A 23,878-nucleotide genomic window follows, 5' to 3' on the forward strand; every position below is an offset into this window, starting at 1 on the left:
GAAATTTCACTTGCATTTTCTTTGATAGTTTGAAAATTAAAAGACCTATCATATTATTTTATGCTTTGGAAGATCAAGTATCCTAACATATTATGTTTCTATTCTGAGGAAGAAGTATGTTTCAGTATATTTGCCTGCTACATAGCAAGAAAGATTACATTGATTTCAGATGAAAACACTGGAGAAGATCAAAGATAAAGTAACAAGAGAATAAAAAGAACTTATGCAATTAATGAACGAGCACTTTCATTTAATTTACATGAAGATACTGCAGTGCATCTGCTTTCTCAAAGAAATACTCACAGATGTCACATAAAAGTTCTTAGCTACAAAAAAAATCAAAATGCTTAATCAAAAACATACTAATAAGACTTTTAAACATTTCCAGCTTCCTGTTGCAGTACATCTTGTATTACTTGAATTACTGAAAATGCACATGAAATACAAAAATAAGCACAGAAATATTCAGGTCACAACAGAATTCAGGAATCACTAATAAATGCTCTTTCAGGCAGATGATTATCAACTAAACTCCCCTAGAATTAAATATGGGGACTTTACAAGTACTATAAAAAAACCTTTATAATAAATTACTTCTTTAGAGAAGGTCAGTATCAAATGTTCTGCTCTCGCAGTCCCTTACTCATTCTCCAAGCCACTACAGTCTCATTTTTCCAGACCTGCAGACTTTAGTGTGTAGGATGACAAAAGTCCCTCTCTTGTTTTGAGCTTAATACTTCTGTCTCAGTGGTTCCTCCTGGCTTACAGCCAGAGGTCAAATCTGCTCTATCAAGGCAAGAAGATGTCGCAGGAACATTATGCTGGTTCAAGACTTTTTAAAAACCAGTCGTCTGAGCAAAAACTAAAATGGACGCTACTACTCTCTACTAACACCCCCTTCTGAAGAAGAAATTAAAATCACCTTATTCTTTTCCCCAGTCTTCTCAGCATGAACAGGTTTTCACTTTAGATGCTTCACGGATAGCTTGACTTCAGATCCTAAAGGGATGGGTTTATGCACTTTGCTTTGAGCTAAGGCTGGTTTGGGCTTCAATTTGATACAGTGAAATAAACCCTGTGCTTCCTCATTTAAGAAAAGGCAGTCATATTTTTCACTAGAAACTAATAAAGGATGTTCAAATTGGGGAGTAACTGAGCTGCGAGGGTAACTCAAACAGATTTCACTATTCTGCGACACACAGCCATGACCCCAACAAACACACATATGCTTTGTCAGTAGAGACAAGCCCTGCAGGAGTTTACAAAGCATAAAGAACGTGTGCATTTATTTCTTCAAAACTAATGCTCTGCACTTGTTAACTTTAACCTTAAACACTGTGTTTTCCCAATGTGGGCTCTTCTTCAGGCTGACAGATGTAAGTGCTTTTAATGCCACCAGCAGTACTTTATTTGCTACTGTGGTGCGTAATTTCAAATTTTTCTGTTTCATCCAAATTTTAAAAATCCCATCAAAATGCACAAAGAAACAAAAACCCCTGAAGAGCTTCCAACCTTTAAGTGAACTCTTGACCTTATAAATCAATGGAGAAAACCTTTCCAGCTTCAATAAAATCAGAAATTCATGTCTCTTTTGAAGCAACATTATTACAATAATTTGATTTCTGCAGAAATTATGTTTACAATAGGATCCAAAGTCAATGAAGTTAAACCACTATTGATCAATTCCCACTTTACAAAGAAGACTCAAATAAGCATGAATTCAGAGTCCAGAAATCATGTGCCCTGCTGGACCTCCCACATTTGAGGACCCATTTACTGTCACCTTGAAGCACCATGGAGTCATCATCTCCAAACATATGGAGTAATGCATAACTGTGCAACATGGCACTATGATGGATGGCACACCTCATGCTTTTACATCTCTTAAGAGATAAATATTATCCCTTCTCTCTTGAAGGTAAATGCAGAAAATTTTGAAAAGGGAAACTTCTCATTTTTTAAAGTGAAATTTAGAAATGGAACTAAAAATAAATATATATGCTGGCTAGAGCTATCTAAATATTGCTCTCTGTCATTCACATCAATGTTCCACTTTAATTGATTTTTAAATGAACTTCCTCCATAAATGTACCTTTCAGCTAGTCCACAACGGATAAATAACTCACCAAGTTTGTATCATGCTGGTTTCAAAACGTATATGTGCAATATATAGCATAAATAAATATACATATTTTTATATACACATAAATACATACAGCACTTTTTTTCCAATAAAACTCTATGCCATGGAATGGTAACACCGTAACATTTCAAACTAGAACAAGCTATTTCCCTGAGCTGCCCTAAACTGGCAAGGTAATGTAAATAATTGAAGAGAAATACAAAAATATCTGTCAGTTCATTTTCTAGCAATAGGATGAACAGACATTCGAGAGGCAATTCACAATCAACAGGCCATTCTATAGCTGAAGCTGACAGAGGCTAGATTGTTTTAGAGGTGAAATAGTTGGTCTCAAGTGGGGAGTATGAAGGGTTGCAAGCTGTCATTACCTCTGCACTGTACGAGCAGAGATGCTGCTGAGCTGCCAGCGAGGTCTGCCAGCAATACCAGCCCAGGCTGTGCTGAACTGCGAGCTGCTTGCTGACAGAATCCATTGGTCCATTGCTTGTGGCACATGAGTATGATGAGCTGCTGCTTCTCCCAGTTTCTGTCCATTCCTGAGGGTTCCTTCAACAATCACACACAAAGTACTGCTGGCCCAGGAAAAGCTTACTGTGTTGCACCACAAAACAGTGAACAAACTGTGATTAAAAACTACTAAAATAAGCTACACTAAAATATTAGAAAGTGAAGATTCTTAAAAAAAAAAAAAATATTGCTTAGATCAGCAGCCTGGGGTCTTCTGTGTTCTACTGAATCACCACAGTTTGTTATATGTTGTACACAACAAGATGCTGCACACAGACTCCAGCCAAGAAAAACTGGACTGTGCATCTCCATGAGAAAAGTACTGAAGATGACACTGGCACTTTGACCTAGTGAAGCAACAGAAACTGCCACCACGGAAGAAACAACATCATTTAAAACAATACATTTAAAAATAGATATATTCATATTTTCTCAGACGTAGCCAATATCCCATGCCTGAGAGGCCACAGCAGCACATTGGGTGTCTCACAGTTGCAATTCCAGAGGCAAGGATGCCTCCAGTGTCACCTCACCTGACTGGCAACCAGGGAAGGTGCCTCCCCACAAGGACATGGTCACTGGCATGCACCTAAACTGCCCACACAACCTGGCCACTCATGGCAAAGGCAGTAATTGTTCCAAGGGCAAAGCATGACCCACACGGCTCCCATGTGGCAGACACAGCCACTGTCAATACTGGGACTTTACTGGCCATGAAGATACTTTGTTTTGATTTGAAACAACGGTGTTCTTATGATTTATCTTCTCTTTTCCCAGTCCTGCAGGAATCTCACAGCCCAGTGCAAACCTTTTGTACAGTGTATCTTAAAAAACAAATCCTGATAATGCCCCTAAACTCAAGACCTAATTCTTGCATTACAAACCTGGAACCTAACCTAAATATTCTAGCAGCTCCCATTCTCTTTTCACACGAGGAAAAGCTTTGTGATGTGTTCTCCTAAGAAAGACTACAAGTAAAATCTCTCCTCTACATGCCTCCTGCTGTTTAGGCACTCATGTCCTGATAGTGCATGTTAGGTTCACAGCTAATTAGATTCCAGAGATATATGGGATTCCTAGGAGTGAAAGACATGCAGTATTTTGAAGGATCTCATTATAATTTTGAATGGTTTGATAAATTAAGCTACATTATCCCAGATATTTATATTTTACATGTAATATAACAAAACCCCACACTGTAACTCTGTATGCCCTGATAAAGTAAATCCATGAGACTTGGGAAATGCTACATCTTCCTCTGCCCTGAACTCATCTTCATATCTGATTAAACAAGACTCCATTTAGGAACAAGGTGGAAACAAAAATCCTCTACATGGAAATCTGTATTATGATCTACATCACAGTATTAGCAGGTTTTACCTAATGAAACAATAGATGTCAATAGTAGTAACTATCATGCACAGAGGTAAATGCAGCAGACACATTCTCTGAAAGGTCTAATGCACTACATGAAAAAGACTATTTAAAAAAATAAATCATTGAGGATATGTATTTTGGTGCTTTAGTTGGCTATTTCTAAAATGGCTTTTGAAGCAGAACATTTTCAAGCACCTGCAGCATCTCTATAGATGGGAGGATGCCTTAATGCTGCTAATAGGAAACAGGCAAATTCAGAAGTAACAAACCAGTTTAGAAACAGCCACCCCCATCACTCACCACTGCTAGCCAGGAGCTGCAAAGGTGGAATGGTGAATTACAGTTGAATCAGTTTGTCAGTAAAACTAGTCAAGGCGGGAAAAAAACCCACAAAAACCACTTTAGAATAAACTTGAAATTAATACATGGGTTTATATATTGTGGTTCCCTTTTATGAGTAAAGGAATGGGTACAAGATCTCTTCTATTTCCTAAGAAGTGAAAATAAAAGATTTTTTTGAAAGAAATAAATTCCTAATCCAAAACCAAGCGAAAATACCACTTTAGACAAAAAACTGTTGAAGATACCCTATTTCTCATTTAGACTTAATCTGCTTTTGTAAAGAGACTTAAGATGGAATAAACTCATCAAATTTAATTAATTGAAATTAATTGAATGGAGGCTTTCTGCAGCATTTTGTGAGATCATGACAAGACTGCAATGCAGCTTGAGATGTAACTGATGGAAAATGCTGAATACTCCCTGCTTGCACCAAGAACTTTAGAAGCTACTCTGTATGAAAAGAATTCTTTCTTGGGATTGCTGGACATGGCAAAAGCTCCTCTCAGGTTAAGTCTTGGATCAGAAATCAGACTGATGTCCATCCCCAAGGATACACCCTAATTATTTACACATGATCTCGTGTCTAGGCAGTCCTGTATTTGCCTCCAGAAAAGACCAGAAAGAAGCAAATATACATACAATGCCTCCAAAACACATATACCAGCTTCCATAGTAAGAAAAGCAGCCAAGATGTGGATATTAAATCTTTGGAGAACACATAGTATTTAATAAAATTATTTTGATAGTGCTTAGATAAATTATTTTGATTTACAGGCCACTTTCACAACAGACCCAAATCAGCTTACCAAAAGCCATCTGATTAAACCCTAAAGCCCAGGTAATCCATAAGAATTCATTACCAACTCACTTTTCAAGTCTCCAAGTGTGTTTCCATTCACCTACAGGTGAATCACTAAATTTAAATACCTGTTATCAACATCTGCTGATGCTCTCTCTCTTAGAAATAGTCTCATTCTCTTCCTTTGAGATCCAGAGCATTTATGGATTTCTAAAGTAGAAAACAGTCTTTTGGAGTAAATGCCTAGGACTTCCACAGGTTTAAATACATTCTTCCCATTCTTAGACAATGGTACACAGCTAAAACTGCTCTACAATGGTGAGGCTCAAAAAGCAAAGCTTTTCTGAGCAGACTAATGTGGATAGGGAGTTTGAAAATCTGTGCTTGAAGAGAAAAGGAGAGAACAAAGGCATGTCCAAATGTCAGGCCAAACAGGCCAATCTGGAAAAGGTTTTAGAGAAAATCAGTCACACAGGCTTCCCATTTTTCATCCATTCCTAGGTACAGTGACAGGATTTCCAAGGGGATCTGTTTCTATATACAGATATAAGAAAAAAAAATTAGCACCTTCCTATGTTTTTACATAGAGAAATCATATTTTATAACAATGAAAAAAAAGACAACCCAGAAGGATTTACAGTCTGGGATTGGTAAAAGCATCTTTTGCCTTCCTTGAAACTCAATTAGGAAGGCACACGTTGCTCTGTAAATTAACCAGGAAGGTTACGATCTGTCTCCTGGGAAGCACCAATTCAAAACTCATTTCTAGCTGTGCATGTTTCACATACACAATTAGGATCCTCATCAAGCACAATGAGCCAGCTCTTCAAGAAATTTCTACCAAAAAAAATTACTGGAATCAAGAAGCTGGATGCAATAATTCTCCTCTTTCCACTTCTCCTTTATGACCTTCTGCAAACAACCTGACTGAGACACTACAGATACGAAACAATGAACTGCATCTTAAGCACATGATACATAGAGAAACATTTGTTCTTTACTGACAATTAGGAATGCTTGAACGTGGTGCTGCAGAAGTCACTTTTCTTACAACAATTACGTGAATTATAGTCCATGCTTTTCCCAAAACAGGCATTTTTGCAGCGCTTCAATCTTTGCAGAAGTTGACACTCCGGGGGAAGACAACCACTACAGTCTTCCACGAGGTGGCACAGTTCCCTTTGTGAAATTCAGCATCAAACGAGCCATAAAAAAGCAGGTTTTTTTCACAAATGTACTGGCCAATGTTTAAGATCTCTAACAGACCTCTAACGAAGTTCAATTTCAAATTCTTCCAATAGATAGTTTAATGAGTTAAAAAAACCTTCCTTGTGATGAAATGAAGAAAAAATATTTATCTGTGCTCGCTGCCACACAAAAGCAAGCTTCAATCAAAGATAGTTAAGGCGCATAATATGGCAGGGGAGAGCTTAAAGGGCTAAAAATAACTGATTTTTCCAAGTCATCAATTTCACATCCTATCAGACTTCTTTCAGGCTCTCAATATTTGGGGTAAAATGGACTAGCAAGGAATCCACCTACCTCATCATCCCCTTCCCATCCACGTGAGAAACAAAGATGCCTGAGCATTTTCCACAGGTGAAGATTTCCCTGCTGTTTCTGGCCCACTTCCCATTCCTGTGACACATGGCCACGCTTGCCCTGTCCTTGGGGCAGAGGCAGATGCAGTGGACAGCTTTGCCCTCAGCCTCTGCTGCTGCAAATCAAATACCGTAAGGCTCATCCTGAAAGGAACATCACTATCATTCTCAGGACTGAAACCTAATGCTCCTTGCTCCCTCCTCAGCTCCTTTTATTGTGCTCAGGATTTAGTGCTTGTCATTGTAATGAGCACAGCTGAAACCCTTGCTTTTAAACTACCAGCGGGCCAAGCAAAGTACAACTATTTACATCTCATTTAAACATCACAAGCCAAATAATCAAGATAACAAAGAAAATTTCGTGCCCTGATCAGTCTGTTTTCTCTCTTAAAATATATCATTAATGCGATTAAAATTATCAACTCTGTTACATACATATTTGTTCCTGCAAATAGATAGCTTCTGATCCTGTCAGTTGCTGCAGCTGTATGGCACAGCCAAAATACTTATTTAAATTACTTGGATTTTCAATTCTAGATATTCATATACACCTTTAAGAGTAACAAGGCAAAATTATCAACAAGACAAATCTGGAGATAGAAAGGCAAGTATTCAAAACTTTCTGCTGCTCTGTTCTCCTCAAAATCCTTAGATTATAATAGCAGAAGCTTTGATTTAATTATGTGCTTCATCATATAAGGGTCAAATTTTTCTCTGTGAATTGCATCCTCAAAGTAGGTTGCATTCTCTCTTCCAAAACACGCAGTTTCTTGCTCTAAAAAGTACTTCCTTGTTAGTAGGTGTAAGTTGAAGCAGACATATAAAAGAGGAAGAGTACTTTAAAAAGGGACAAACTTGAAAAAAAAGAGCAAATTCTGTCACTGGATGCCCTGGAAGCTATCCAGAGAGGATAAAAAACAGAGCTCTCTCTCACACAGATACTCACTTAGTTGTGCAAGAGGACATTATTACATCTGGACAGTAGAATCTTGAGCTCTAAAATCCAATTTACTGGCTTATGTAATTTTAAAATAAGTCACACTTTCCTGACCCAATGGAATGATGCTTTAGATCTGCAAATTCCTTTGATGGAATTAGTCTTGCACGGTCAATCTACGTTGTGCCAAGAGGAAGGGTACACTGAATTTCCAAACTTAGGAGACATTCTGCATCTTGCAAGTTTACGCTTACAAGTGCTAGATTTTTAACTGCTATATCATTGTGGATCTTCATACAAACCTTGGCTTCTGGATCACTGTTGATGCTACAAGAATCGTCATCATCAGATTGTGGACCATTTCTGTTACATAGAAAAAAATAAAGAGACAAAATCAGTCTTAAAATCATATGAAAATTACAGCACAACACAGAATAGAGTTGGTCATTTCACTGAGTCTTCTGAAGTCATTGTACCTGAGCTTCAAGGAGGCATAGCGTAACGTTGCTCCTTCAAATTCTTTCAGACTTGGATCTGGGTTCACAGTGGCTGCATGCAGGTCCTAGAGACAGAGGCAGTGCTATTAGTATAGTTCTAACACTACTATAATAGTACTCAGTACACCATCATGTTATTTCTTATCTCAAAGGGAAATTAAATCCTCCCTGCAAAGAAGCAATAGTATTTCTGGCTGAAGTTAAAAAGAGGCATGCATATATATATAGATATATATATTTCTCAAGCTGCATTTCATTCAGTGCAGGCATCTTACTTGTTATATCGTGGCAGTTGCCCTGCTAGTTTAGATTGAATCCATTCCAAGTGGAAAGATTAGAAAAGGCAGCATGTTTGTGAGCTAGACATCCCTAGAAGTACTCCCATTAACTTTGGCCTAGGTTATGAATGACATTCATGGGAAAATAAAAGGGGAAAACAGCCACTGCCATGCAAAAAACAAGGGTAATAATAGTAAAGGTTCTAAAATCTGACAATATACTTGCCTTCCAAATGTCACTATTAATCTTTCCCCCATTCAGTACAGCAAAATCACTCCATGGCTGTTTCTAGACACATAATTATTCACACAGGAAGAAGCACATTTATTAAAAAAAAAAAAAAAAAAAAAAAGAAAAAAGAAAAAGAAAAAAAAAACACAAGACACTGTTGTTAGCATTGATATTTACAGGATGGGTTAGGGAACAGATCACCTCAAACTTCAACTACTTATGCCACTATACCATGGCATTTGGAGGAAAGGGGAGAGAAGACATGCCTCTAACAGTTACTTACCAAAACAAATGATTGAAACAAGGAAAGTTAATATAAATTAGGAACAGACAATGAAATTACTCTTTAACTGTGATCTTAAAAGCAAGCAAAATGAATCTGAATATGAATGTTGGCCACAGCTGCTACAGCCTTCAATCAACAGCAATCAGGGGAAACATTAGGCATTCCATTTGATTAGCACTTGTTAAAAGACCCTAACAGTACTGGAATTAGAAATACTGAAACACAAAAAATATATACAAGGATAAAATACATACAAGGTAAAAATCAAATATTTCTAGAGAGAAAGCACAAGGAAAGGGCAAGGAAGGGAAGGAGGATTAGTGAGGAGTGCAGAGATTTCTTGCTGAAAAAGTAGTTTTGAAGTCTATCAGCTTTTTAAAAAAATAACCCCAAACCAATCAAAGCACCCACTCTCTCATTTTCCATTCAAGTTTCTCAAATTTTTTCAGAGGTGTTCAGTGGTACAATCTAGCAAGCAGCAGTGTGTTTAGCACTAAGCAACCTGGGGTTCAGGCTTTTCTGTAAAGCTTGAGAGGAACAGCTGATGCTGGAGTGCCTCTCTCTGTCTCACCAGGAGAGAATTCCTACAGTCCTCAATAAAAGCCAGGAGATTTGATTGCTGGGAGGCTCAGAACCACCTCTTTATAGCATCACCAAATCAAAAAATCCTGAAATTAATTCCCCTTTTAAGATGAGCTCTGCTGGGCTGTCCAGCTCAGCCCCAAGGTGAAGCGGTACCCACTAACACGGCCCAATGCATTAATCTGCAGGGTGGACTTTTCACCCCAAAAGCATTCCCAGTATATCCCCACTGGAGGAATTACTTTGTGAGAAACAACTCCCAGGAGTAACCCTTTCCTAACATGCCTTTAAACTAATTGAGTTGTCACTTTTTCCTCACAAGCCTCTTCCCTTTAATTATTAGCTGCTAGTGGTTATGTTACCTACAGAAGAACTTCTAGAGGTGCTCAGGACCTGGGATGAGTTAGGCTATAAAATGACACAACTACCATCACCAAATTCTGCTATGATCTCAAAGAAGCTCCTACTGAAACTTAAACACTACAGCCTTTTCTCTGCACAGGAAATGGGAAAGAGGCAGCAAAATTTCTAAAATTTGGAATAGACTGTTACAAAAGACAAGGATTCAAAAAGGAAGTAATTTGACAACACATGAGAGAAAGGAGGGATCTAAAACTAAGTCAAATTTAAACAGCTGAGCAAAACCAAAATACATTTTCATGCTTTTGAGGGGGAGGAAGGGAAGGAATGTTACAGGTTACTCATATTTAGCATTTATTAGCATTTTTGTTTAATCAGCAGGATTTTTGCATAATGCTTAGCCCATAATTGCTTTGGATTGAAATTTACTGATTCTCTTGTGAAAAAATTTGCCTTGCACTTTGTGTAAAAATAAGACATCTTCACATTATTTTCCTTTTTAAAACATTTTGCCATTTCTATGCATGACAGCACCATTCCTCCCTACCTTTTTTTTTTTAAATTATCTGTTCAACAGTAATATCTGTTTTTCTTTATGCTAAATATTCAGAGTAAGCTACAACAAAAAAATGGCTGACTTGATCTGTTCTTTGATGATTGCCCTCAGCTGTGAGCCACATTCTACCAAATGAAGGAAAGCTTCTTTATATTACATTATTTAAGAGACAGGGACAATAAAATAAAATGAAGGAAAATAAAAGGAGGAAACAAGACAAAGGGTAAAAAGGTCTTACTCTAGGGGGCGGGGGGGGGAAACCGTGATTCTAAATATTTCTTTGACAAACTCAAAACCTGAAAGAACTCCAATAAACTCCTTTCAAGACTGGCACGTGATGCTTTACAGACAAATGTGACTTAGATACAGTATTTTTATGAACTCATGGAAGCCAATTGGTTCAGATTTGAAATGCTACTCATGCCAGTCCTCAATCCTAGATTATACTCTTTCATCTGTCTAAAACCTATCTATCTCCCAACCTTTTCAGAATGAAGCAATACAAATCCAGCATGGGAGAATGAGCACAACCAGCTCTCTCCAAACACATTATCTTGAAGCCCAGGCTTCCAGCAGCAATGAGGGAACCAGCAGCACACAGCTCACACATGGGTCCAGCTTGGAGGTGGAAGTTCCACTTGGAAGTGATGCTGCCAGTGGTAGTGCTGGGATAAAGGCATTTGGGAGCCCCAGTTTTCTGTGAAGTGTCAGACTGACCTTTTCACAGACACCTGTATTACCCTTTCCCAGGGAGGAGCACTCGGGTATGCAGCAGTGCAGTGAACAGGAATTGAAACAACTATCCCCTGCCAGTGACTCGGAGATGATACAGTGCTGGCATGTACCAATTGCAGAGAGAATAAAACCCAAAAATTCATGACAGCTGACACTGTCAAATTATTTCATTACCCCAATCTCTTAAACACACACTATGACTTATTTCTCTCTTACTGCTCTGCACTGGGGTTCTGTAAGGATTCTTCCTCCACTTCCTTTTAACAAAGCTTGGCATCTGTGGTTTCAAGAAACACAAGACCTTTTCTAACAGTTCTCACTCTAACTCCAGCCAGCTATGCCTGGAACCTCTGAAGCTCTTTCAGTATTTGGAAGTGGACAAAATCCTGAGCCCAATTCATGCTCTTGTTTTGAACTCCAGTACTGTAAGTCTGGCGGTACTATACTGGAATGCTATCCCAATGACCACTGAGTCAAAAAGGCAGTACTGCTTCAATAACACTAGGACGCTTATCAATGAATGCAGAAACTGACAAAAAACAAATGCTTTTGCCTGTATCTACAATTAAAATAACTACACGATATCATACTAATACAAATTGTGGGGATGTGTTTATTTTCTGTATCACCTTTTACAGCACAGTATATGATATTGGTGCTGCCATAGAACTGTCTATGCATTAATCTTTGCTGGAACAAATTCCTTGCTGAATTAAAACTGCCATACCAAAACTTAGGTGAGCCTACTATGTACTCACATACATGTATGTCTTACTTAATACACCTATACTGTATTAAAATCTATGTTATTATAATTCATACATTTTGTACTCTCGCTGATGCTGCTGAGAATTAATGACTATTATTCATGATCATAAACTACAGTTCATTTAAAGCAAACAGAATCATGAAAGGTTAAAAAGACACATAATACATTACCAGCAGGTCTGAAATTTTAATTGCAAAGACACTTTAAACAGAAGTAGAAAAATATTTAAATGAAATACTGAAAATGAAATGAAAAATGAAAATACACCATTTTTCCCCCCGCAGTCTACCAACCATAATGATTTCTGGGTTTTTGTAAAAACCATCTATAATTTACTAATTAAGGTCCCATTCGCTACATTCTAGAGTAAGGACAATAATAACGCTAAAGTTATAGCCTTCACATGTATATTACAGGAATTTATACTAGAAGCTTGTGCAGCACTTTACATTCAGCATTTCTGAATTTTTTTTTGTTTTCTACCAGAATGGTAAGAGTTACAATTCTTTCTCCATTAATCCTCTCAAAAATTATTTCCAGCATCCCTGATACACAGGATGAGAGCTTCACTGATGTAAACCATAACTGAAATGTTGTGGTCAAGTTTGCAGACCTTATGAGTAGCATTTATGAACATGTGGGAACAACCTTTCTAAAATAATGAACAAGATTGTACATATTTAAGCCTACACAGGATAAAAGTTTCAGGGTCAAGATGGTAATACATACCTGAATGTCCTTAACTCCTCTTAATTTTCATGTAAGTTAGTTTGTTGCATATATGAACACAATCAAGAACAGAAAAAATGTTCTCTCTAAATGAATTAAAAACCAAAAAACAAAACCCCTAGGCATTGTCTGATCCAAAATTCAGAGCCAGTACAAAGACTTCTCTTAACAGAGCTGTGGATATTTTTCTTAAAATTCAGTATAAAAATAATTTAAAACCAACCTTATATTATATTAGTATTTAATTCCATAGAAGTCTTCCCAGCATCCTAAAACAAAGTGATTATATTTTTTTGAAGCATACTCTTCTTTATGAGAATTGATTTTATTTTTCTACTTACATGACACAAAACAAACCCTTGGATTGTGCCTGAAAGTATTATTTTAAAAAGCAGTACCACATACCTCTCTTTCAGCACATGTGGAGGACAGAGTGTAACTCTCTGTTTCTAGTTGAAGCCTGACTGCAACACTGATAGACATTTGGTACTGGCAGGATGTACAGAGTCTTACACTTGAGAACACTACATGTTTATTCAACAGAAACTACCCTGTAAAGGAACTAGTGTCTCAAATGAAGACTCATATCTTCTGTGATACTCCTACCAAATGAGCCAAAAAAATGCAAACAAAGAGTCCGGCCAAAAGTCATCTATCATGTGCAAAAATTATATGTATCCTGTATCCATATAACGCAGCAATGCTTCAGCCTATGCTACAGAACTGCCAAAGTTTCACACTCATCAGACACTGCCTAATTTATCAGAGAGATGTCTGGTTTCATCCTACACATGCAAAGTTTAGGGTGTTTCTTCAGGCACCACCATTATAGAATGAACATAGAGAATTGATACTTACGAGGTATTATCAACAAGTAGCTACACTTTGGGACATTATCAGGCCAGTTTAGCTAACAGCTAAACCTGCAAGTTCAAAAAGTTATTTTAATTTTCCTTACAGTATGTAGCCCACAAGAAGACACAGCTGGTTACCTCAGTTTCTGGAGTAGGAGATGGAGTAATGGAACCAAGTGATCCTTTCCGTGAGCCCTGGAGATCAGTTGGGATGGACACAGGACGCTGCCATTGAGTTGTTCCTGTTGGTATGTGCCAGTAGTAGATCCCAGCCACGTCATTTATTTTTTTCCAACCAGGTGGTAAGTCTGGGTCTGTCTGAAATGAATGATCACTCCATATATCTGCTGAGAACAAGAAAAAAAAAATAATCACACAAAGACACAAAGTTCTTACGTGGTATTGCTGTTTTACAGTTCCTGTGCAAATGAATACCAGAAAAACATCCAATTATTGAGGCTCAATGTAACATGACAGACTAATAACCTCTTGTTATACTGCTGTTCTTAAATCCCTTTATGGAATTAAAAGTTCCTTGTTAGTCTACCCTTCAAGCCTTCTTCTAGGAATTTTCTTATGGGTGCTTTTTTCCGAGTCTCTCTCATTTCTGGTACCCAAATTTACACACATGCACACAAACAGACACACAAAGGTCACGATAACTCAAAATAACTCTTACACTCCAAGGTATGATTTATCATTTGAGGACTAATCTAAGCAAGCTCTGCAGATGAAATGCTAGATTGCATCATTACACTCAAATTTAATAAAAAGCTTCAAAAGCCTCACCTACGGCTCAAATCTGAAATCAGCAGCATTACCATAATCAGTTCCAGAACTTCACAAGTATTCTAAATATTTGATTTTAAATGTCTCCTATTGTAGCTTCTATGGCATTCAAGTACATAGCTCCTGACTCCAAGGTCTTACATGTTTTAAAACATATTCATCTTCAACCTTGCCCACTTTTGTTTTCCAGCTGAATAAATCAACTTTCATTCTTCTCAACCACATAGAAGGCAAATAAACACAAAACACGTTCCACAAATTGAGCCACATCATGCAAGAAGTAATGTGACCAAATATCTAAACATCACAATGAAGTATGTTTGCAACATCTGCAAGTCCAGGTTAAGTTTAAAGTTCAGGCACAGCTTCTGTCCTTGCTATACATATATATGGATGTATACACAGCCACTCAAACATACAGTCAGAAAGGTCTTAAGCTATAGTTGCATTTAACTACCGATTTCACACTAATCAACCAAAGACACAGAGGAACCAACATACTATTATTTATTGTTGCAATGACATGCCGTAGCAGAAAGACCTAAACAGGAATTACTTTGAAGTAAAAGCAGATGAAACTCACAGCCGAAATAAAATTTTTAAGCCAGAGACTTAAACAAAGAACATTTCTGCAACAATTAGTTGCAGAATTACAAGAGAACAATTACAAGAGAAGAAATTATCTTGTACGTGAACAAACAGTTGGAAGGAAATAATGTAAAATATCTGGGATAAGAAAATATCACCTAGTTGAGTAATATTAATTTATTTTGAAAATGTATCCACTAGCAAAAATAAATACATCAAAAAATGTTTTCATATTTTAAGAAATGAAACAAGAATTAGATTCCTTTTGAATTAACATAGCTCAGGACTTGCGGGGGCTCCTTTTGCGGGAGTTTAAATTCCCCGGCATTCAGGTGGTTTTAGAGTTCTGGCCCTCTGCAAAGCTCTGTGCCAAACGCAGGAAAAGACGGAGTCTTCAAGGTTACATGCTTCGTTTATTAGTTCTTATCTTACAATTTTCTCAGTGTCCAAAAGATGTTTGCCGCGGCTCGGACATCTGGTGACTCCCCCCGTCTCTGGGCTGTCCTTATCTTTTATACTAATTGCTACGTATTCTTTATTTACTATTTCTTACCAATGTCTATCACTATTACTAAAAAGGTCATCTTCACTCTGACCCAATCCTCACTAACTACTTTGTGCCAACGTCACTGCAGAAATGGAGTGAGGGAACAAGAAGGAAGAAGAAGGAGACAACGCCCCAAAATCTCCATCTTGCCCCATTCACTTCAATGCCAAAAATCCCAAACCCACTGTTTTTTCACCCTGTGATACACTAAACTACTATTTTTCACACTCTTGTGGCCTGCAAACCCTCTTGCAGTGCAAGAAGCCTCTCCCATGGACTGAGATCAAAGCCAGTGTCTCTCTGAGCTCTGGGCTGGGGTCCCAGACCCCCCTGCCCAGGTCCCTGACCCTCCAGGGCAACCAAAGGAATGCCCTGGACTCCAACAAGGACTTTGAAGGAGCAGCATTTCCCACACCAGTGACTGACCTGTGTCTGTGTGCGTGTGCAAAGGGACTGGCCTCAGACCGTCCGATCAGCGCGGCTGAACAGGACAGCACCAGAGGGCACGTGTTCATCCAGGAACACCAGGCCTCATGTTTGCTATGCAAACCTGCTTGGAAAAAACCAGACATATGTGTGTCCCAGCCCATGCTGCAGAATGGCAGACTGTTGGGATAACCTTTTCACAGGCTGTGGCTTCCTACCAGCATGGACTGGGAAGCCTCCCTGGTGCACAGACTGCTCTAACACAGGAAAGCACTCAGTGTGCAAGTCAAGGGTAATGCGGCGTCACAAGAGATGCCAGCACAAGAAAGACAACAAAATAAGCATCAACATACAAAATCTAACGAGACAGATGAAAGTGCTTGAGGCATCAGAGACCTACTACAGGATATCAGGACATTGGTGGCTTTACTCTGAACGCGGAATTACAGGCAGGAAAATAACTTTCCTCTGAATTTGAACTACCCCATTCAATGGCATGACATTTCAAAACATGTAATTCGTGTTGCACAACAGGTAGGTGTTATCTCCACTTCCAAGAGAACTTGGTGATGATGATAAGCAAGGTGTGGGGACAGAGTCAGTGCATCTCTGCTTAGGTCCTTGTGCATGAGGGAACCTGGTTTACTGAAGGCCAAGCAAACTTCCTTCCTGAAGAAAATACTCTTAAGTAAGGCAACATCCCTAACGCGATAAATTTTGTATTGAACTGAGACTTGCACTTGGATATTTTGCATGTGCATCTTTTTCTTTAGGTGAAAACAAATCCCACCAATCAGCATGGCTAGGGCACTAATATGTGGACAAAAAGAGTACCCTTGAGTAAAAGGAAATGCAGCCCCAAAGGACTTGAGTTTGACAGTATACATGACTTCAAATCAGAGACTGTAAAATGCTCTACAGAGTTATCAGAGTGCTGGAAGTTCTGTTCCTGGGAGGTGCAGTACAGTGTACAGCTCTTACGCCACAGGACAATTTTAACTGTTATTTCACATGCTAAAGCCACATTTTTTTGAAAATTGGGGGACAGCAGCAAGGTAGAGGCATACTAAGACAGCAAATATATTCAGGGAAATGTGAAAAGTGTCATTGCACCATTCAAAGGACACGTGCTTTGCTTTTCCAGGGACTCGTTTCAACAGAGGGATCTCATTTTGCCTCCTTGGAAGCAGTAGCAGCAGATGTGAGTGCACAGCCCCTGGCTAATGCAAATGCAGCTCTGTTGGAGTTAGTGGAAGCACTAGACTTTCAGTCAGTCTTTCTAGCTTACAGAGGCCTTATTTCACTGCGTGGGAGCAGAATGCCCAAGTGGGACTGCTTGTCTGCAAGGCTCAACAATACCTGCAAACACTTGATCTATGCTATCTAAATAGGCTAAGTAATAAAATACCCCCACTGTACAGAGATAAAGATGAGATATCTCTTTCCTGTTTTGTACTTCTAGCTTAGTTATCTCAATTCTTATGATGGTTTTGTAACAATTTTTCTTCTGTTAAGATCCTCTGAAGAAAAGGGACACCATCTCAACACTGGATTTGATCCAGACTGTGACTGCCTATCACTGTCTCAAATGTATACTTCCACATTATATAATGACTGAAAATAACTGAAAAGGAGTGTTCATTGTCCAGGCTGGAAGCAGAAGCATGATGGTACAAACATGAATACTTTCAGTGTTTTCCAAATGTAAAAAAAAAAATCTGACCAATAATAAATCTGTAAAGTCAGTTCTGAATCTCTGGACCTCCTATTGCTCACATTCCAGCAGGGGATGCACAATATAAATGAAGAATTCAAACTGAAAAGCACTTCGTCTGTAATAAGAGATCTGCACCAAAGCTTCCTGGGTCAAGAATTTCAGAGAATGGGACAGCAACCATATTGGACATGTTGTCCTAGTGTTTGTGCACCAATGGGAAATCACTAGCTTCATATCTGATGTCTGTCTTCATTGCTGGGCTGAAGCATAATGAAAGCTGTCCACCATATCACAGTGTTACACATGCTCTCCTGGACAATAGAGGGGAAGCACAAAAACGAACTGGAAAAACAGGATAAAAAGGCTTCAATAAAAGGAAAAGGTGGGGGAAAATATTGTTTTCTTTTATGAAGTTCCAAAATCTTGAAATGAAAATGGTTTACTTCTGTCTTCTACATCTAAATAAAAGCAAAACTAAAGGAAAAGAAGGCCACAGAAACAGTCTTTTTGAAGAGATGCCAATCACTTCAGCAGATCCAGGATTTCATCCTAAGGGAAGCATATTGCCCCCCACCCCATATGCACGCTGGAAATCAAGTCAGGCACTGAAGGGAGAAGATTTTGTATTAATGACTGAGGGCAAGCAGAATTCAAGGAGCACTCTCCATTCAATAGCACAACACAGGTCATGTATATTTTTATCCCATCTATTTCCTGCAGTGGGCTCAATGTGCTAGTTTAAATTGTTTGGTTTTAGCAAAAAGAAGTCTCCAAAGATTCCTTCTCACTTTTTATGCACCGCAGCAAAATCAACAGCTTCACCTACTCGCATGATTCACACCAATGATGGCCAGCAGGCAGCCTCGCCTAAGCATCGCTGCAAGAAGCATGAATGCTATCCCAGAAACAAATGCAGTAAAAATACATACCAACAGGTCAAATAATCGTAAATCAGACATGTCTGTCTAATTTGGGGAACACTGCTCAACAAGGAGTGATAACCTGCCAGAAGCTGGTCATTTGTCACCATCTTTGCTCACAGCCCGTAAGCGGTTGTCATGACAACCCTGTCGTCCTCCTTGCCGAATCGCTGAACCAGTCACATGCACTTGGGCAGAGGAAGATTCTCTAACACCTTCCAGGAAAACACGCTGAAACGTGGGATTTACAGGCATACATGTAACCAGACTCTATTTGTGCTAAAGGGATTTTCTGTTTTGATCAACTGTAAAATCAGCCATGATCAGAAAAGACTGACTTCGTAAAAATCCTAAGGAACTGGGATGAATCGCCTGTACTATTTTTCTTGAGATATGACCTTTGTCTGGCTGTATAAATAAGTTACCACAGGCATAAGAGGCATTCAAGCAGAGATGATTAATCTGATGGAAAGGAGATGAAAGCAGATTTGTCAATATTCAGGAAAAAAATCCAAAACCCACGACTAAACCCACTTGTTTTGCTGTCTTGGCTTATTTTCCCTTTCAATGACCAAAGCCCAGGCTGCTGATATAAGGACCCCAGTACTAGCACAATTACCAAAGAAAACAAGGGGAAGTGACTTCAGCAGAAGGGCTCTGAAGAACTGTTGATGACAGCCATGGATGAGGGTGATGGATGACACTAGCTGTCCTGTTTAAATGGGAGAATTTTTGGGCTCTCCAAGTTGCCTGCTCAGGGGCAATACTGTCTGAGGTGCAGAGCTGAAGCTGTGAGAAGCCAGCACCACAGCTTGCATTTACAGGAGCTGATACTAACAGCAACAGCAGTAGGAAAAAGTATTGCAGTAAGACTGTGAGGAAAGGTCTGTATGTTTTTTCCTGGAAAATGAGCAAAAAATAGGTAAACACAAGAAGACTAGCCTGTTCATCAACCAAGAACATCTCTCCAGAAAACAGGCAGAGTCTGGTAAAGTAAGGAAGGAAGACTTGGAGGCGACCTGAATTGCTGTCTCAAGGGAGTTGTTGTGGCAACAGATGGACCAGGAAGAAGCCAGCCTCTGTCCCATCTGGAGGAGGGTGGCTGTTTAGCCAGGTGAAGCAGTGGTGACAACATGAAATTGTAGACGTGTAGGAAGGCTCATGTCAGCTTGAGCGAAAGCTGATGAATGGCTACCTGAAAAGTGCTGTACTGGAGACATATTCTATGGCTTTTCCACAAATTTAACTATGACAAGATCTCAATCTCTTGATTAGGGAGCTGGACATTACGAGAGCTGGGCAACTAAGATGATGTACTTGATTTGGTTGATCTGGTTGATTTGGGCTAATTTTTCTTCTTAGCAGCCTGTAGGTACTGCACATTACATTTGTGACCAAATGTGCTGGAAACATACCCACTGTTTGGTAATTGCTGAGCAGTGCTTGTATAGGCCTGAGATCATCTCTACTCTCAGCCTCAAGCAGACAGGCTAGTCACTGGCCTGCTAGCGCTGGTGTTTGCATCACTTTTTATATATTATTATTTATTTCTTCACTCACTAAGCTTTCTTTATCATGAGTCATGACTTCTTCTCACTTTCACTCTTCCAGCTCTCTTCCCCATCCCACTCGTGGGAGGAAACAAGCCAACACAAAATTCAAAGCACATTAGCCAACCTAAGATCCAGGAGAAAATAAGCAGGTAGTGTCCAGGGTGGAATGAAAAGGAGACACAAACAAGTGAGGGCAGCATATAAATGAATGCCCTTTCCACCAACTTGGTGCTTAAATGAGATAGTATGTGAACAAGATAGAAGATTTCTACCACCTAATTTTCAAAGCAGTCAGAATAATTTGCTACTGTTCTAGCAAGTGATCTACTGCTTATAAATACATTTTGCATATCACAGAATTACAGAATGGTTGGAGTTGGAAGGGACTTCTGGAGATCATCTCATCCAATCCCCCAGATTGTACACCTAGAGAAGGTTACACAGGATTGCATCCAGGTGCCTTTTGACTATCTCCAGAGAAGGAGACTCCACAGCCTCTCTGGGCAGCCTGTTCCAGTGCTCTCACCCTCACAGTAAAGAATACAACCAGTATAGGTGGGTTTCTAGCTTACTTGAAATACTAGTTCTCTATTCCTTCCACTAGATGGCAAAAGCTTTTACCTAAGGAGTAGTCCAAAACACAGCAGACTGTGCACTTCTGATTTGGTCTAAATCCACTGTGATCTCTCATCGCATGATTGTGACCCAAACAACCTCCTCACCTCAAAGGACTGTGCAGTAAATAGCTCATCAAGAGCTATTCAAGAGCATTTTCATTATCATCATTAGCAAATTACTAAAAACGGTATTGCAAGTTAGCTTTCAGGGCTAAACCAGTCCAACAGCAATCTGCATCTGCTTTTCTGATTTTATTTTTGCATAGTATCTCTTCTTCCCATGCCATTCCCCACAGAGAGCAGAACTGCACCATATGGTCTCATGTTCTGGGTTCATAACCCATGTAACTACTTCATCTCGTTTTAGGAGCAAGGTGTTTGGTCTAAGGAGGAAGGATTAAACAACCACCCACACCCAAGGGACTGCCAGACTCACAGAGCAAAGCCTGTGCACACACTGTCACACCAGCAGGCACGCTGCACAGCGCACCAAGGGAAGGCACGGAGTCCAGCCCTCCTTCCCTTCACAACATTCCTCTGTCACAACAACAGCAGCCAAGCATTTGGTAGAAAACCTGGCAAAATTATGTTGGTAGCAGCTCTGGATTTATGTATTTCTCTCTTAAAACAGAGAGTCTGATTCTCCTGTCTTCTCAAAGCATATTGGTATGCTAGTATCAAACCATCTATAGAACAAACCATTAATTTTGGGCAATGAGCAAATATAATCTGTAATTTTCACACAAAACAGAAAGATTCAGTCTATTATACTGACACAAAAAGAACTCAAACCACATGTCCTTCTGACTGCAATACACAGGATACCTGCAGAGCAGGAGGGGATGTTGTGCCAATGTCTGACATATGGCAGTAGGGTCACCTCAGCAGCTTCAACTCTCCACAAAGGAACTCCTGCAACATAGTGCTTTACCTACAACTAACACTCTTGTTTTGCAATCTTCAAAGAGAGCTCATTATCTCCCAGCCTCGCACTCTCCATTTTACTGGGACTGGCTGTAGACACAAGTGGTTCCCACCTTCCTTACATTTTCTGCTAGTAGCTGGTGTTTCTTACCTTGGTACAAGCCATGAAAGACAGAGGAACAGATCTTAATCCCACCAATACACTCGCCACCAACCCCTGGTACTAAAGAATGGCAACAAGGTAGGACTCCACACATAATCCCATTTGTTTGAACTCAGGAATAGCTTTTTATCCTCTCTATTCTATTTCTGTTGCATCCTCAATAGTTTAATTTGAGGACTGGTGAGAGCAGTGAGTGCCTCTTTAATCTGAATGACACAAGAAGTAAGGCAGAGTATGGAAGAAAGAACCTGACTCACAGACCTCATTTTTATTCCTGAATTTTAGAAAAGGAACTGCATAAAAAATATTTGCATTAAAAGTCAGGTACTGGGCAAAGGTAATTTTCTTCATCTAAAATATAATGAGGCCTTCAGCAGTCCACACAGAGGAAGGACTGCACTTCTCTGGAGAATATCCTGCATAAATATATTTATATACTCTGAAATTTTAGGGACATTAGTGGTTTTGTGCATATGAATGGCTAATTAAAAGCAAGTGAAGCTGCCCAATGGCACAGACATACAATTCAACTGGTGGCTTGACTAAATCTGCTTTGACAGCTTCATTTAGAGCACTGTGCAAATACATTAGAAAAGTATTTTTTGATATTTAATGATTCAGTGAAAATAGAACATAAAATTGAATTACAATGGAGCTACTGTCTGAAATTAAATGTTTTACTTCACCAAAAAAAGCAAAGTTTGCAAAAACAGTCATTTCCCCTCTCATATGCAAGCTCTGCTCATCCTCCAGTTCACACACTGCAGCAGAGGCTCTAGGATACCAGGAAAATGACTGCTTTATCTTCACACCAACCTTGTGAGGCATAAGAGTGCAAGCCCCATTTTAAAAAGTCAGGGAGGTGTAGGAGGAGAGGTCTGAGATGCATTAAATAACTCTCCTGGAGTCATGCCCAGACTCCAGGCTGGTGCAGGCTCCCTGCACCCAAGCACCAGACAAACACATACAGTGCACAGAGATCAGCCACTGCACTCCAGTGGGACTACACATCAGAATCCCCTTCCATCCTACAGTGTGGACTGCTCCTCCTAGTATGGCAAAACTTGCTCAATTTAGTACTATCAGTAAAAGCTGGAATGTAACTTTTAACAATCTATACAATGGATTAGTTTGCCACTTTAAAGCTATGTGAAAAGTAGTGAAATGTGCATTAGAGAGCAAACTGAAGGCTCCTGGACTTTTTCAACATAGAAGCCAAAGACCTAATATTTCCCCAACTGCAAATTTCATGTTGCTACAATAATGAAGGGATGGGAGAATTTATTATGGTGAAAATCCACTTAGAGATGAGTAAGTGTGCAGTTTTGCACAAGCCTAGGAAGCAGCACATTGGCCCCATAGCCTGCCTGCAGTGAGAAACTCTAAGGGGGAAGCTTGGGCACCATGGGCAGCTCCAGCCCATGCTGAGGGCTCCTAAGATGGTGAATTCAAGCTTCACCTCCCAGCCTTCAAACTTCGAGACTTTTTATAAAAAAAAGCCAACAACCAAACAACTTTAACCTTTTCAAAAGTAATTTTGCTTTAGCTGACCTAAGTCTTTTCCTGCACATTGCATAGAGCCATCCATGAAGTGCAACGTCCAGCATCTACAACAGGGAGGCTTTATGAACACGGGCTTCTGACAGCACATGGAAGCTCCAGAGGAGCTGCCTGTGTTTCACCCACAGTGGGAGAGGGAAGCATGCTGATAGCACCCAGGGGTCTCTTAGCCTGTTGGAGTCCAGGGCATTCCTTTGGTTGCCCTGGAGGATCAGGGACCTGGGCAGGGGGGTCTGGGACCCCAGCCCAGAGCCCAGAGAGACATTGGCTTTGATTTCAGTCCATGGGAGAAACTTCCTACACTGAGAGAGGGTTTACAGGCCACAAGAATGTGAGAACTAGTAGTTTAGCTTATCACAGGGTGAGAAAATAGTAATTTTAGGTTCCTAGCATTGGAGTGAATGGGGCAAGATGGAGAATCTGGGGCGTTGTCTCCTTCTCCTTCTTCTTCCCTCACTCCATTGCTGCATTGACGTGGCACAAAGTAGTT

At 39.6% G+C, this 23,878-nt stretch overlaps 1 protein-coding gene across 18 annotated transcripts in view; it reads right to left on the reverse strand.

Moving 5' to 3' along the window:
- APBB2 (amyloid beta precursor protein binding family B member 2) overlaps window positions 1-23,878 on the reverse strand; it is a 170,867-nt gene that overhangs the window by 52,539 nt on the left and 94,450 nt on the right. For 11 of the 18 annotated variants that reach the window (XM_040064026.2, XM_058420587.1, XM_058420581.1 and 8 more), the window contains 4 exons: window positions 13,723-13,931; window positions 8,708-8,770; window positions 8,183-8,268; window positions 8,009-8,069 (listed from right to left, as the gene is read on the reverse strand). In XM_040064026.2, coding sequence (XP_039919960.1) covers window positions 8,009-8,069; window positions 8,183-8,268; window positions 8,708-8,770; window positions 13,723-13,931 — 419 coding nt within the window. Of the gene's footprint in view, window positions 1-6,710; window positions 6,945-8,008; window positions 8,070-8,182; window positions 8,269-8,707; window positions 8,771-13,722; window positions 13,932-23,878 lie in introns of those variants that run through there. The other 7 variants (XM_058420586.1, XM_058420590.1, XM_058420591.1 and 4 more) reach the window with 4 other exon arrangements.

This window comes from Hirundo rustica, chromosome 5, assembly GCF_015227805.2.
Source record: "Hirundo rustica isolate bHirRus1 chromosome 5, bHirRus1.pri.v3, whole genome shotgun sequence".
Taxonomy (NCBI): domain Eukaryota; kingdom Metazoa; phylum Chordata; class Aves; order Passeriformes; family Hirundinidae; genus Hirundo; species Hirundo rustica.